The sequence below is a fragment of the Trachemys scripta genome, chromosome 17 (assembly GCF_013100865.1).
Source record: "Trachemys scripta elegans isolate TJP31775 chromosome 17, CAS_Tse_1.0, whole genome shotgun sequence".
In the NCBI taxonomy this organism is placed as follows: domain Eukaryota; kingdom Metazoa; phylum Chordata; order Testudines; family Emydidae; genus Trachemys; species Trachemys scripta.
In genome coordinates this window covers 23,778,371-23,793,427 of record NC_048314.1, presented here as the reverse complement: position 1 = coordinate 23,793,427, position 15,057 = coordinate 23,778,371, and the positions used below count along the sequence as shown (strand labels likewise).

At 51.6% G+C, this 15,057-nt stretch overlaps 2 protein-coding genes across 5 annotated transcripts in view; one reads left to right on the top strand and one right to left on the bottom strand.

Annotated features, from left to right (window-relative positions):
- The window catches only part of NR5A1 (nuclear receptor subfamily 5 group A member 1), a 63,705-nt gene extending 60,316 nt beyond the window's left edge, over positions 1-3,389 (top strand). For all 4 annotated transcript variants that reach the window (XM_034793949.1, XM_034793950.1, XM_034793948.1 and 1 more), the window contains one exon: positions 2,781-3,389. In XM_034793949.1, coding sequence (XP_034649840.1) covers positions 2,781-3,028 — 248 coding nt within the window. In that variant the 3' untranslated portion in view covers positions 3,029-3,389. The remainder of the gene's footprint in view (positions 1-2,780) is intronic.
- A 6,500-nt stretch (positions 3,390-9,889) lies between these two features.
- The window catches only part of ADGRD2 (adhesion G protein-coupled receptor D2), a 60,800-nt gene continuing 55,632 nt past the window's right edge, over positions 9,890-15,057 (bottom strand). The window contains exon 26 of the mRNA XM_034752033.1: positions 9,890-11,017. Within this exon, the coding sequence (XP_034607924.1) occupies positions 11,010-11,017 (8 nt within the window). The 3' untranslated portion in view covers positions 9,890-11,009. The remainder of the gene's footprint in view (positions 11,018-15,057) is intronic.

The window sequence follows — 15,057 nt, the reverse complement described above, 5'->3', positions numbered from 1 at the left end:
GTTGTAGTAAAACTCCTTAAAGGGCAGGCCTGGACTGGCCAGAAAGACTAAGGCTATGTCTACGCTACCACTTACGTTGGCAAAACTTCTGTCGCTCAGGGGGTGTGGGGGAAAAAAAGTGGTGGTGTGCCCAGCGCTGTCAGTGAGAGAGCTGCTACCGCTGCTTGTGGAGGTGGTTTTATGATGTCGACGGGAGAGCTCTTTCCCATCGGCATAGGGTTGCTACACGAGCAATCTTACAGCGGCACAGCTGCATCGGTACAGCTGTGCCATTGTAAGCTCGCTAGTGTAGACGTGGCCTTGGTGTAAGAGCGAGTGAACAAGAGAAATGAACTGCAAATCTAGATTAGCTCAATGAAGCCAAACCCTCCCTTGGGCTCTGACTAGAATACAATTAAGTGCTGACATTTGGATAACTCACTCTGATTTTTGTCAAATTGCCACTTCATACTGATTGGTGGCCAGGCTCTGGGTCTATCTCACCTGAAAGGTGGTACCTCCACCAGAACAATCCCACTGGAGCACGGGCTCAGCATAGTCCTGGAGGGAGAGGTTCCTCCTACCCATGAGCAGGATCAACCTTGCTTGGCTTATGAGGGGACAATCCAAGAGAGCAGAGCTACAGATCATGGAAGTGAGATGGGCCTCGATGGCTGCTGGGAAATACCTGACTGAAGAGTGGCTCGATATGGAAAATAAGATTACCGTCAGGCATGAGCCCCATTAGGGCTTTCTTTGTGGAGGGACAGACTAAAGCCAGGGGGTGTGTTTGTGTTTTCTTCGCTCACAAACAGAAGAAAATGCTTTTAAGTGATTTTTTTTATCATGATCTTTTACCAGGGCAGCATCCTGGTCTTATTGATTTAAAACCCACAGCAAGGTTTGTAGATTATAAGGATAATCTGTGGATGCTCATGTAGTTCAATGTGCTAGGAGCTGTGTCTCTCAGTAGCTAGGTGGTGGCTCCGCACCGGAGAGCTTTCTGCCTTGCATTTCAGTAAGGCCAGTTCCAGGCAACAACAGTGTTACCGGAGAATTGTTTAGACACTTGCGAGGCATAAAGGCTCAGGGTTACTATGTTTGCTGAGCTCTGTTGCCACATTGAAAACCCCAGGTTTAGCAGGGAATTAAGCCAGTCTTTTCATAGACATTCAGAAATGGATGAGCTCTAAGGCCAAAGGCCTATAAGATTTTCTTTGACGGTGTGAGATGGAAGTGGCCGCAGCAGCCATTAAAAATTCATCAGCTCTAGAATCTGCAAACGTCCTGAACTGGCAGCTGATTAGCTGCCTGGATTCTGGCTGTACCCCGATGGCTCTGCAGTATTCTCCATGGTTCTGCACATACGAATGAGGGATGAAAAGGTCCATAAGGTCCTCTAGTTCGTCTGTCCTCTGCTCCTCTTTTTTATAACAAGGGGCAGGTTTCCTGAGTAGGTTTTCCCCACCCCTTATACAGTATAAGAACAATTCCATTTTCTAGATATGCAGCTTCTCTCTCTCCCACCCTCTCTCTGGATCTCAGAACACCCCCCCCGCCCCCCCCACACACACACACTGACCCTCCTGTGAAGCTGAATGTTTTCACCTCCGGTTGCTCCTCTTCCCAGTGCTTTGTACTCGGCTGGATAGCCCTGCTATGACTTGCCCACTTTCATGGTTTGGTGCCCTCAGCCCCTTGCTGCAGACTCTCGTTTCTCTCGGGGGCTAAGTGAACACCAAAACCCATCCCAAGGCTGGTCCTGTGTGGCCTTGCTAGTTCCCTCCTGCCAGCCCAAAGCGCTTCCCTCTCACAAACACCCTCTTTCCTCAAGTTCCAAGCCACTTCCTAATGCACTCATGAGTCAAGCTGGTCAAAGAACAGGTGAAAAAGCATAACAAGTTTTTTTTCACACTTTTTCTTAGAGAAAACTCTTTGGTGAACATTTGCTGCCCAGGACCATCCCACAGGACCTAGTAAGGTGGTGAAGCATGTCGGCCCAGCTCTTTTCCCGTGTGTGTGGCCGACATGCTTCACCACCTTACTAGGTCCTGTGGGATGGTCCACAAGAAACTCTCCCCAAAACTTCTCCCCCCCCCCCCCGCACCCACAGGGTTTGATGGGAACTTGGCAATGGAGCAGGGCTTTATTTCCCACTTGCTGGGAGATCAGTGTTTGGAATTCTCTGTCTCAAAAGTGCTAGTAGATTCAATCAGCTTCAAGGATTGTTTGGACAGCAATGGCCTCTCAGTCGAGCACTCACACACGTAAGAACAGGCTCACATGCTCAGCATTAAATTCATTGCTGAATGGGGCGGGGGTCGTCGGGATTTCCTCCCTCCCTCCCTGTGACATACTGGACGGATTGACTCTTTCTTTAGCGCCCCCAGCAGGGATCAGAGGAGGGCGTGTCTCACAGTCAGTGCCCTACCATTGCAGTGGTGGTGATACAGGTGGAAGCAGAAGGGTGTAAGCATGGCTGTTCTTTAGTCTTTCCTGTCTCCTCCCAGGATCCTGTTGCCCCTTAATGCTGTGCTTTTCCATACACAAAGAGCAGCCACATTCTTGTAGCCTTAATCACTTTTACTTGAGCGTCAGAAAAACAACAGTAATAGGAAAGAGCACAAGGTGTGGGCATCTCCACTGTAATGCATGCAGCCACCCTGGGAATGGAATGCAGAGTTCTTAGAGACCAATGTCTAGGTGCATTGTGGGTCCATAATGTGTGCTGATGTAAATGTCACACAGGGCGGCGCTTTGTGCCATTTCACGAGACGCTGCCTTTTGTTTTCCTGTTGCAGATGTGAAATATTTGGAAAACCACAGCCTGGGGAAGGATGCTCAGGAGAAAGCCAACGCAGCTCTGTTGGAGTACACCATCTGCCACTACCCTCACGCCGTGGACAAGTTCCGTCAGCTCCTGCTGCGGCTGGCTGAGATCCGCTCCCTCAGCATGCAGGCCGAGGAGTACCTCTACCACAAGCACCTGAGCGGGGAGGTGCCTTGCAACAACCTGCTCATTGAAATGCTGCACGCCAAGCGGACTTGAGTGCGGCTCGTCCCGACAAGAGACTCGTAATGGAGCTTCTCAGAGATGTTCCCTGCTGGGAGCGTGCAAGAGAGGCAGAAGGAAGCTGGGGGGGTTGGCCTAGCAGCACTGCTGTCCATCGCCGCCTCGCCCGGTGATTATATTTAACCAGTACTATTGGAAAGTTTCAGATGATTTATTTTAATATACAGTAACTATGGTTTAACAGCGCTAAGATGAATATGTTCCATTCTGTGTGGACTGCCCTTCTGGGAGCGTTGCCTGTCCTACATTTGGCTTTCCCTTTCTACATAGCATCGATTTGGCTTAACACAAATTCCAGGGTGTGGAGGATTAAACCTTAGAAATGGCTTTTCTCTTATTTATGTTCATTTTGACTCATTTTTCCTCAGCAGCTGTCTGCCCTAACCCTGCCCCCTCACCTTCTGCCCACAAACATCTCAGGACCCCACTTGCAAAGGGGGGAGAGAGAGGTAAAAAGGTACCTTGCTGGTTTTACCCTTCCAACAGGCCAGGACTTCTCCAGATGATGCTCTGTGGTTGTCGCCACCTCCCTGGGGGTGAAACACTTTGTGGAGCTAGAAATGGGGCTGCAGGGGTTGGCCAGGGAGACTGCCTTGTGGGATAGTTTGCAGAATGGAGATGCTAGAGACCCCTGGAATGGACATAGACTGGGACATGGTACTGGGGAAAATGCAACCACCTACATATTCCTGAATCCAGCCATTAGATCCATACTGCTCCTGCCCTGTGTCCCAGGGGAGCCTGGGGTTTTGTGCCCCAGAGCCCAGGAAAGCTGTTAGAGTCCCATTTTGGGTCAGGAGACAGTGCTTGAGATAGGATCACTGTGTCACCCCAGCCAGTGCGTAGTTGCAGCAATAGGCCTGCTTGACCAGCGTCGGGGGCCTTAGCAGAGTGTTGGTCACGTTCTGATTGGGGAATCTCCTTGTCCTCTGAGGTCAATATTACAGCACAGCCCCATAGTACCCAAGTGCTGAGTCATTCAGCCATTCATCCCTGCGTCTCCTAGCCTGTGTCCTGCAGCCCCTCTGGCCTGGAAGCTGCTGGCGGGCTGGCCAGGCGAGAGTGCCCCTAGGACGGGGTTGTCTGGGCTGATGGACTCCTGCAGTTACATGAATCGGGAGGCTGTTACAAGAACTGGACAGTAGAAAGCCATCCCTTTCCCCACGAGCTGCCCCCATCTGGGGACCCCACGCCCCGTGGAGTAAAGAGCAGGTGCAGACTCTGGCTGAGGGATGCAGGTGCAGTGGAACGTACCATTACAAGCAGGGTGGAGAGCAGGGTTGCTGGGACAAATTCCTCGCTGGTGTAACCGCACTGGGCTGTCACTGAGCTGAACATGGCCGGTTGTGTGTGCAGGGGTGGGTGGCAAAGGCTCTTTTCGGAATAAGCAGCTTCCTGACTGGCTAAAGTGCTGTTTGTTCAAGTTTTGTGGCTGTGTAACAGGGAGGGCCAGCATTCACCCCGCCCCCACCCCCAGTCCAGCACAGCAGCGATTACAAGCTCTGCCTCATCCTGCTAACGAGTGTCCAGGGGGCTGCCTGCAGCGGGTGGGGAGCAGGGCACCAGGGAGGGGATTTCATCCTGGAGTTTCAAACTGTGCTTTATGTCTTCAGTGCCCAGCCCTTAGCCTCAGGTAGGCCCCTGCACGCTGCCCTGCTACGCCCAGGCATGCCAGTGACCATGCAGAGCAGCTCCATTCCAACTGTTTCAGTGACCCCGGGTCACACCACGGAGGGGGGAGCAGAGTCTGGCCTGACACTGACGTTTCAGCAGGGAAGCTTGTGACTCCATCGAGCTCTGGCCCCATCTCTTGGCTGAGCCTCTGTCTCCAGGACGGTTTTCTCCCGCCTCCAGACCTGTCTCACTCTCTTTGGAAGGTTTCCAGCTCCAGCTTCCCTTGCTTTTCTGCATCACGACATTCCCCGTTCCACAGTCAGGTGCTTTCTCATCCTGGGGCCAGGCCCTCCTGTTTCTTTAGCCAGCAGGACTGCAGTTAATGACTTGCTGAAAGATTCTGTATCTTACATGAAGGCCGGTGACCCCTGGCCGTTGAAGTTGGACAGGATGGCCTCATCTCATAGCAGCTTGTTCTGCTAGCCCCCCGAAATGTCCCCTTTCAGCCGTTCCTTGCTGGCAGTGCTACAACTGGCCCAGCAGCCGAGTGTTTTTGAAATCAGGGAACAAAGCAATTGGGGATGCAGTCCCCCATTCGGAGAGTCAGTCAAGAAGCACAGTCTCCTGAACCCACGTACTGGATTTCTCCATATAATGCCTGGGATGTGTGGCGATGGCAGAATTAGCAGGAATGAGCAGGGCTGAGATGTGCCCCAGGAAATGGAGTAGGGGGCAAGATCTAACCATCAAAGGACTTTTTTTCTCACCATCTCTAACTGCGACATCTCACCAGCTGCTCTGTGTGTGCTTTCGGGAATGCTTCCCATGGGATGGAGCTGGGAGAACTTTTGGCAGTAGCCTAGCACCAAATACAGCCACTCATCTGAACACTTTCTTAGCGGGATCAGTCCCTTTTGATCATTTTCTCGGTTTATTCTATTCTATTCAGGTTCTTTTACACTGTGCCCATCTGCACCATATTGTAGCCTTTCCACTGCGCCTCTCCTGGCTCACTTATGTTTTTATTTAGTGTCCCCTCCATTTTTGGACACTGAAGTCAAAGCTAAGCACGTGACCCTGATGGATGACTATAGGACCAGGTGGTCCAAAGACCCGGTCCAGGGGTTCTGCAGCTGGGTAATGAAATGGCGACAGCACTTCTGCACATCATGCTGTTCAAGCCATTGCAGAATGTCTAGCCTCCAGAGAGACTATGAGAAGAAAGGGATTTCCTTCTGCTCTCTGGTTCTTCTGTGTGTGCATCTGAATTAGAGGCCATAGTGCAAATGTTCCACAGGTACCTCGCATGCCAGCCATGGGCATAAAGGCTGCCCTGGGGTTCCTGAGCTGGTGAGTAGGGTTTCTACTCCACTCCCCATTTCCCTGCTTCCTCTGGCTGGGAGTAATTAGACCTGTGCCATAACCTACAACCCAACGGTGAGACGTCCCAGCTCCACTGCTTGGTGAGATTCACCCTGGCCACCCAGCAGTGTCTTGCTTCAAGCCCCGCTGTTAGCTTCTGTCAGATGGCAGCATGTTCATGTGTCAGTTAATAGAGCTTTCCCACCCAGGGAAGTGAGAACTGCTGACGCTACAAGACAGCGAGTCCCTTTGACCTTGGGTGCATCTCCCTCCCCACTTAGTTAGCAGTGGAAGGTAAAACCAGACGGTGCTTTATTCTTGCTGCCACGTTGGCTTACTTCAGCTCTACTGTCCTTTTCTATTCCCCGAGCACTGGACCTTCCCCAGGCTCCAGTAGAGGCCAGGCTTAAATGACACTGCTATGTGCTCCCTGTTCTGTAGCTCCCTGTCAACACAGGTCATATTATTGGCGAATAACGGCCCTTTGTAAGAAGTGGGTTCCGATATATTTTCCATTCCAGGTGCTTGTTTCTTGTTTAGAGTGGACTTTTGTACCCAGAGAAATGTGGCTTCTGAAGTTTGGCGCTTTACAGGCCTTGTGCGCTGCTGCTGCTGCGTACCCTCTTGGCAGACTTTTGTGACTATAAGCAGGTCATTTTCTGGAAGCTTATTAGATGCAGATGAGCATGTTTGTTTCTGCATTTCGACATGTTAATGCGTTTTCCTCTCCATGTCTGTGGTTCAGTTTCACTTTGTATTTTGTGGATTTAAAGAGCTGGGGAATATGGTTTGGGCGTTAAAAGATGTTTTATTTTCAGAAAATGAGAAGTGTCCTTAAGTGTCTCTCTCCCCTGCTTCACCCTCTCCATTCCATCTATGGCAGGAGATTGTTAGCAATGTTCTTGTCAGGATCAAACCACTGTAATAAATTTTGCAATTCACTTAAAAATTCTGGATTCTGCGGGTTTTTTTTAATGTATTTCTAACTCTGGGTTGCTGTTGCTGTCACATCTCGTTCCATTACTGCTTTCTGCAGCGGAGCAAAGAACTTTCCTGGGTTTCAACCCCATGCAAACGGAAGGGCGGATGACCACGTTAAACAGTGCTCAGCCCTGATGATACTGGCCTGGGGCTCCTCTGCAGGGTAACTGAGCTGGCATCCTTAGGACGAATAAATTCGAGACGAGGGTTGAATTGGTTCCAAGGAGCCACGCAGGTCCCGGCTCTCAGTTTGCCTGAACCTTGGGGCTATTGTGTGGGAGCTGCACATTAAAGCCAGTTGCTCTGCTGCAGCTCATGCCCGACCGTGGTGGCGATAGGCATTGCAGACTGTAGCCCTCTTCATTAGCAGGCAGGCAGGACTGTGACACTTGTACTCACGTGGGGAATATGGCTCCTGATTTGATTAGACTTTGCTGACTTCATGTCTATTCATAGGTGCGTCTGTGGCGCTTCTCCCCAGAGGATCAGAATGGCTTTGCCAAGTGACCCTAACAAGTGAGCTTGAGAGCAGCAGGGTTTAGGGGAGGGTTAACTTAGGTACTAACCACTTGACATGGCTCTTAGTTATAATGATCAGGCTGTGCTAGGCACAGCAAGCAAGCAAAAATCCCTTCTCATACAACTGTAAGAGCTTTTAATATCACACATCCCTAGGGAGCAAACTCACAGCTAGGAGACAGCAAAGCCCAAATAACTGACTGCACATACTGTGACTCAGTGTGCTCCTGTATTTGTACACACAAACCCTGCAGCCGTGCCTGTGGGTCAGCACCATGCGAGCACAACCAGCTGGCTGGGCAATTGCTGACATTGTCCTAGAATGGTAACTATGCCTAACGCATTGCCACAGGGTCTTCAGTCACCTGGTTTGAAAATTTGGGCTCCACGGTCATGCAGTGGAGTGTAATTAACCAGGAGGCTTTCAAGGCCCTGAGCCAAAACCCAACTGAAATCAGTCGCCACACGCCCATTAGCTCCAATGGGAGCTGGATCAGCCTGCAAGAGGGGAGCCAGCAGGAACAGAACAGCCTCCCTGCCTCACTAAACCATCACTCGCCTCAAAGCTGACAGAAGTCGCACATGCAAGGTGCAGTGTTGCTGAGCTCTTACAAGCAGCTGCCAAGTTCTAGCCCCAGAAGACTAGCAGAAGACGTGATGCCTGATGCTATTTGTAAAGTGCTGCGGGACGAACGCTGAGGCAGGAGTATACTCAGCTCCTGACGGGCCAGCCGACAGCAGAACCAGGTAGATGCTTTAGCGCTACCCTGGGGAATACAGTGGCACTGGGATTATCCGGGTACCAGCTGAATGAATTAGGTAATAATGCCTCTATGGGCCTGATTCCGGAACGCAACTAAGCATATGCTTAAAGCCCTGCTTTGCTGAGTGGGGGTGGGGCAAAGCCCACGCTTAACGTGCCTTGCTGAATCAGGGCCTATAAAGGACAGTGTAGTTGCCCCTCAGTACCATGACATATGAACATGCAGTAACGATTCTTAGCCTTCAGGAGGCTAAACAATGACAAACCACAGAGCCCGGTGTCTTTAAAGTCAGCATTTACTCAGCCATAATACTCAGCAAACCTGCTACCGAGCGCACGTGTGCTCTACGCCTAGGCACATCGGAGCAGAAAGCCCAGCCAGGGCAGGATAACACACCCTCTGCCTCTGAGCAGTGCTACACGAGACAGCTACTAAGCCCCTTTAGGGCTGGCATGAGAATAGTTCATCAAGCTAGCATACAGGGAGATTAAAATTAGCTGGTTTAAAAATGAAAAAAAACAAAAACAAAAACCCAAACCCTAAAATACAACCCAGCTACCGTCTGGCTCAGCGGGCCTGTTTCCCTAGCACACCGCGTCTAACCCGTGCAGGAGGGGGGATGGAAACACTACAGGTGCCCGGCAGCGCACCAGCCTCCTTTGCTGGGGGCAGCCAAACGGTCCTTTACAATGCAGCACTTCGGCTGGTGTGGCTGTGCACACCCCTTGCACATCCCGGTCTGCAGTTCATGGTATTGTTGGCCACTCATGGATGCCAGCCATGCAAGGAGACAAAGCATGTGCAGGTTTGGTTTGTTGTTTTTCCTCTACAAGGCCCTGGCTTTTAGCCTGGAAGAGCAGGAAAGGATCCTGCTAGTCTCCAACAGCCTACAAACCTCTGAGGCGAGGCACGAGGATGTCTTGCCAAACACATTCACCGGCTTTCCACTAACCTTCTCTCACTAACACGGGGGTGGGGGGGCACTTAGGCCTTTGCTCCCACACACCTGGCGGTCAGCCTCTCGGGCTGGTAGCTGATGGCAGGAGAGGTTTATCCACTGAGGGGCTAAGCACACTGTCATGTAGCAATGTTAGGAAGGGGATATAAGAGACGGGTGGGGGGCACATAAAGCCCCCTGTGATTAGTGCAAAATAGGAGCTGCCTCAGGGAGACACCCCCCCCCCACGGCTTCAATGCTGCTGTTTGTTTGGTCCATGCATTGGTGAGCGAAGTGGCAGCCTTCTAGAGATGGGCTGGTCTAGCAAACCAACCTGGGGAACATACAGCAAGCCAGGAACGCACTATTACAGCCCCTCGACTGCAGCACATCCTTTACTGCGTTCCTGAACCATGATCTGGAGAAACAGTGCTGAGCTGAGGGGGGGTGACGCTGCCCTGAGAGGCGTGGTCAATACAGTCCCTTCATAGCCGTTAAGGCCAACGGGGCCCAGGGTGAACATTTTGTTTGACCTTCTGCAAGGCACGGGCCAGAGAATCTCACAAAGCGATTCCTGCATCAAGCCCAGAACATCTGGTTGAGCAGCAGCCTCACTAATAGAAAGCTGGCTAATGCAAGACTAATGTACAAGCATTGCAGTTAAGGGGAGAGAATGTTTTATTGTGTGTACAGAACACGAGGGGGCTAGTGCATTGCGAGGGCTACTTTGTGTGCTGCCTTTTAACGGGCCGTGCTCAGGCAGGAGATGAGTGAGTGGGAAGGGGAGCGCATTACCTTTTCCTTCACTTTGCCTCCAGCCCAGCTAGCGCACGAAGGACAGAACTAACATGAAAGGACTGGGTCTTGCCCTGGCTAGTGAGCCAGAAACGACACTATTCTAGCTAGACACACCTAGTTCTGCCCTGATGTTACACCCCCCATTTCACGATGGTGCCACGTCCCACTGACTGAGTGTCTCATGTTGAGCCTTCAGCCTCTCCAGAGCCCTGCATGGTCTTTTCATGGAATGAGTCATTTAAGCTTTTGCCCTGTATGGAAAGCCCCTGAGCTTTAGCTGCTCTATCAGGCAAGAGTTGGGGGGCAGGGAAAGCTGGCAGAGCCCTCAGCTGGCTGGGAAGTGGGGCAGCTAGGTTGACGTAGTCTTGTTTGAGTGCAGGGGGCTGGACTTGGTGACTTCTCAAGGCCCTTCCAGCCTTACATGTCTCTGATTACTCAGCGGGCCTGCACCAAGTGAGGCCAGGGGGCTGCAATCCCCACCTCTCCTTGGGGGACACAAACCGGCCGGGGGCTGGAGAGTAGCTTTGCTCACTAGCCTCACCGGACCATTGGGGTTCCACTCACAGTTGGGAAAACAGCTTTCTGGGGAGTGTTTTAGCTGAACCTTTCAAAGTTTGTCCCTCCCCGTTTAATGGCAGACTAGCAAAGCAGCGTGGGGCTACCTAACCAAGGCCCAGGGAGGAGCAGCTGCTGCCCGTTACAGTAGGGCTAACGCCAGGGGCAAGGGAAGCAGGTCACGTGTGAATGGTCAGCGAGGAGCAGGTCAGGGAAGTCCTCCTGCCTGCCCGGACGCCCCAGGCGTGCCTTGGTTTTAGCTGCATGTGCCGGAAGTAAAAAACACAAGTTCAATGGCGTGGGACGTTGTGGGTCTCCAGGAGGAAATCAAGATGGCCGCTGTGCCCGGCTTCCACGGACCTGCCTTCTGTTTGGAGAGCCCGGGGGAGAAGGGGGCAGGGCTGGGCATCACCTGGAAAAGCGCCTCTCAGAACCCTAAATCCAAGGAGAGAGTGCATTAATCAGTGTGCAGAGAGCCTCCGCATCCCACCCAGGACATGCCTGGCTTGGCCCTCTGCTAGAGACGGGGCTTGGGCTACTCACATACCGCGGTTGGGGGGAGGGGGCATCAGCTGCTGCAACAGCAGGGGCATTTAGCCTTTATTTGGTGCACAAATGTAGCCCTGAAAACCCAAAGCTTCCAGATTATGGATCCAGGAGCCTAGACTCTCACTGCATAGCCAGTTCCCCTGGCTTGGTCAGTTGCTAATGCTCCTGTCTCTCCCCAACACCCTCCCTCCCCGGCCACTGCCATTGCCCCTCCCCATCACCTCCACCCCAGGTAGACTCTATGGCTAAGGAGGGTTTCATAACAGACTAGAGGTCACTAAAATAACAGTTTAGAGAAAACCAGTTGGGCGCTATTGTTATTTACTTTTTTGCATAACAATGAAGTTAAAAGGCAACAATTTTTAACTAATCGAAAGGACTATTAAAAAAACCCACCACAGCAAATACCTCTTGGCAGTGAGTTCCACAGGTTATCACAGAGGCCAAGTGTTCGGCAGGATTTGCAGAAAGAGCCTTACCCAGTTATAGGAATGAGAACTGCCACAATTACAGTGGCGATGATGTTGCTTTGTGACGGCTATAAACCCGCCTGCCTTGGGCCATAAAGCAACCTCCGAATGACAGTGGGTGGGAAGAACTTTCTCCCACAGGCTTGTCCTTAGCTGGCCAGCATGGGCCTTCTTACACCCCAATCTAAAGCATCTGGTGCCAGGCTGGCTGAACCCTGCGGCAGTTCTGAGGGCCGTATTAGTCAGTATTTATTCCCACTGGGTGTTTTCCTGACCAGCTAGGAATCAGTCAGATGTCCAGTCAGCTTTTGAGACCTCCGATTAATAGATTATGATTTTTTAAAGGCTATTTAATGAGATATTGTGATTTGTTAGCGCTGCTTAATATTGATCACAGAAGGAGTGGGTCATGGAGACAAGCAGACACTTGTTGCTATGTGTGGCTTAGCAACATACACAATGTAGTCAAAGGGAATAATGAAATTATCACAGGGAAACAATGAAGCCATCACTTGACAAGATGGAGGATGTGGAGCTCTTGTTTGCCAAGACAAGACAGACACTACTTATTGTTTGCACAAATCTGTGAACTGCCTGGCCCACCCCTCCCTACGTAATGGGGTGTAATGAATCGCTGTAGACGATTCAGTTTAACGTGTAGCTTTGTACAGCTGGGTAGGAGCTCATTACTGGGGAAAACGTGTGGTCTCTCAGCATGAACTGTGTCCTTAGCAGGGGAATAGCCTGTTGTGAGGCGTCTTAGTATCAGGTGGAGGTGTGGGGGAGGGAGTGGGGCAGGACGAGAGAATGGCGAGCGGGACTGGAGAGTTGTAGCTGACAGCTGGGTCCCACTCTAAAGGAAGAGAATTTTAGCTCCTCACATGTTGCAATAATCTTGCTTTAAATATTTTTGTAAAAGTTGGCCATAATATTTCCATTTTAATTGTCTGACTCTTACCTGGTGCTGTAGCTTTGCTTAGAAACTGTATCTGCCACTAATAATTTTAAAGAGCTAATTTAATTGATTTCCCTAGGCAGTTTGAGCAAAATAGGTGGCTACTGAAAGATCCTGGTTATGAGGGGCTTTGATTATGATGCCCTATATAACCACAGAGAAGCCAGAAATAGGATGGAGGCTTGAGGGGAAGGCTGTTTTTGTGGTTACAGTCCCTGGCTCTGGTATTGATTTCCGGCGTGAGTTTAGGCAAGGCAATAATTGGTTTGGGCCTCAGATCCCCCTCTGCAAAATAAGCTAATGGCAGTGCCTTTCTCGGCCCGCTTGTCCCGTGAGCGTGTGAGCGTTACGGGCAGACCCTGGCTCTCACTATGTGGTTCAGGGTGGGCCTGAAGGTGCTACCATCAGATGGCTAATAATCATTACAGCTTGTTGAAATTTTCAGACAAGCAAACTAACAGCCCCTTTTCGTCATGAATATATTCTGCACAGAAGCTTTTGGCAAGGTTTGCGTTGAAACTTTATCATTTATCATTTTAAAAGTAAGAAAATGCCAAAAAAAAAAAATTCTAAATAAATGGGGAGCGAGACTAAACTGACCAAAAACTTCATTTTAAAATCTCTCTTATTTCAGTCATGGAAGACAAACACAAACATTCAAATACAAATTTCAAAAAATGAAACAAATTATTTCAAATTTTTGTGTGTGATGTTTTGCTTTGTGTTGTTTTGACCATTGCTAATAGATTTCTAAGTCATTAGCCTCCTGGCTTGCCGTCGGTATAATTTATGATGAGCTTTAGGTCTGGCTGGCACAGAAGTTGGAGCTGGGGTGACTCTGTTGTCACGCCCCCCTAGGGGCTAGGGCAGGATTGTTGCTCCTTGGACACTCACCAGCACCAGGCCAAGTCTAGGCTGAAATGTAAGGGCTGCTGGCGCTGGAGCTGGCTTTACGCAACGCCTAATGAGTCGGACTCAGGATAGCCTCTTGCCTCACTTTGCTTCCGCTGACATCAGCCAGCCCCCAGAAGTTACGTACAGCTGAACATTACCCTTCGCTGACCAAGCCATGTACCAGGAGCTGTGCTGTGTCAGAGTGGCCCTGGGGTCGGCCAGGCAGTATAGAGCTAGGGCATTATTGTATGTCTTGTGTGGCAGAAAGCACTTGACTTTGTGGCAGTGCTTCACAGCACTGCTGCCGCACTACCAGGCCAGCTGCAGTGGGCTGCCTGTTGGGCCGGAGGTAGTTGCGGGGGCATGGAAGAGGGCTTGTCAGGCTGGAAGGGGGCTTCCTCATTCATGCTCAGCCCGGGAGAATTGCAAAGCTGAGTCGTGCAGGCACCTGGAGGATGCTACAGGAACTGCTCTTGGCACCAGCGAGGCTGCTACACAAATCTTAGCAGTGCACAGAAGGTGCTGGGGTGTGGAGTTTAGGTGACCGCTTGGGACAGGCGTGCGTCTGTGCATGCGCGCGCATTTCTACTAGCTTTAAAGGACTCCAGGGTTCCAATCACAGCGTTGCTACAGGCTTTCTAGATAAGTCACTTAACCTGCCTATAAAATACAACTAATTCCTCCCTTTCCGGTGGGTGTGATCCCTACCCAGCCTCTGAAACACCTGCAGCACCTTGAGGAGCTTGTGCCAGGGTCCTTCGCCCTCGCTCAAGCCTAGATAATGCACCCAGCATTGCAGACTCTGGTGCCAGGCAGTTGCATTGACCCAGATCATCCCTTACAGGTGTAACACTTAGAGGGAAGAAATGAGAGCAGAGGCCCAGCTCCCCGACCAGCTCCCAGCATTGCAAGTTCCCTAGACTTGTCTCTGGGGCCCTTTCCTCAGGGGCTCCATGGAAGAGATAACAGAGCGCCTCTGAAGCAGGTCAAGGGTCAGTGCATAGATGAGGGGACAGAAGCCCAGAGAGGCTTCGTGGGTTCCCCCAGCGGCAGAGTCAGGACTCGAACTCAGACGCCCAGGCTGCCGCCCGCAGCCCAGGCTGCTTCCCAACCCACCTAGCTGAGCAGCAGAAGGGGGCACCAGGACGAGCAGCCATTCTGCTCTTGCTCCACCAGGTCCTGGTCTCTAATCCCCCCTGGGAAAACAGCAGTGATATAGCCAGAGCTAGGGTTACCATATTTCAGCAAGCAAAAAAGAGGACGGGAGGAGCCCCGCCCTAGCCCCGCCCCTGCCCCTCCCACTTCCCGCCTCCCCAGAACCCCCAACCCTCCCCCCGTTCCTTGTCCCCTGACTGCCCTCTCCTGGGACCCCTGCCCCTAACTGCCCCCCAGGATTCCACTCCCTATCTAAGCCTCCCTGCCTCTTGTCCCCTGACTGCCCCAACCCTTATCAACACCCCAGACCCCAGGGACTCCCACGCCCCATCCAAGCACTCCCCACCCCCTGACAGCCCCCCCCAGAACTCCCAACCCATCTAAACCCCTCTGCTCCCTGTCCCCTGACAGCTCCCCTCCCAAAACCCCGCCCCCCCCCCCCCCCCCCCCCC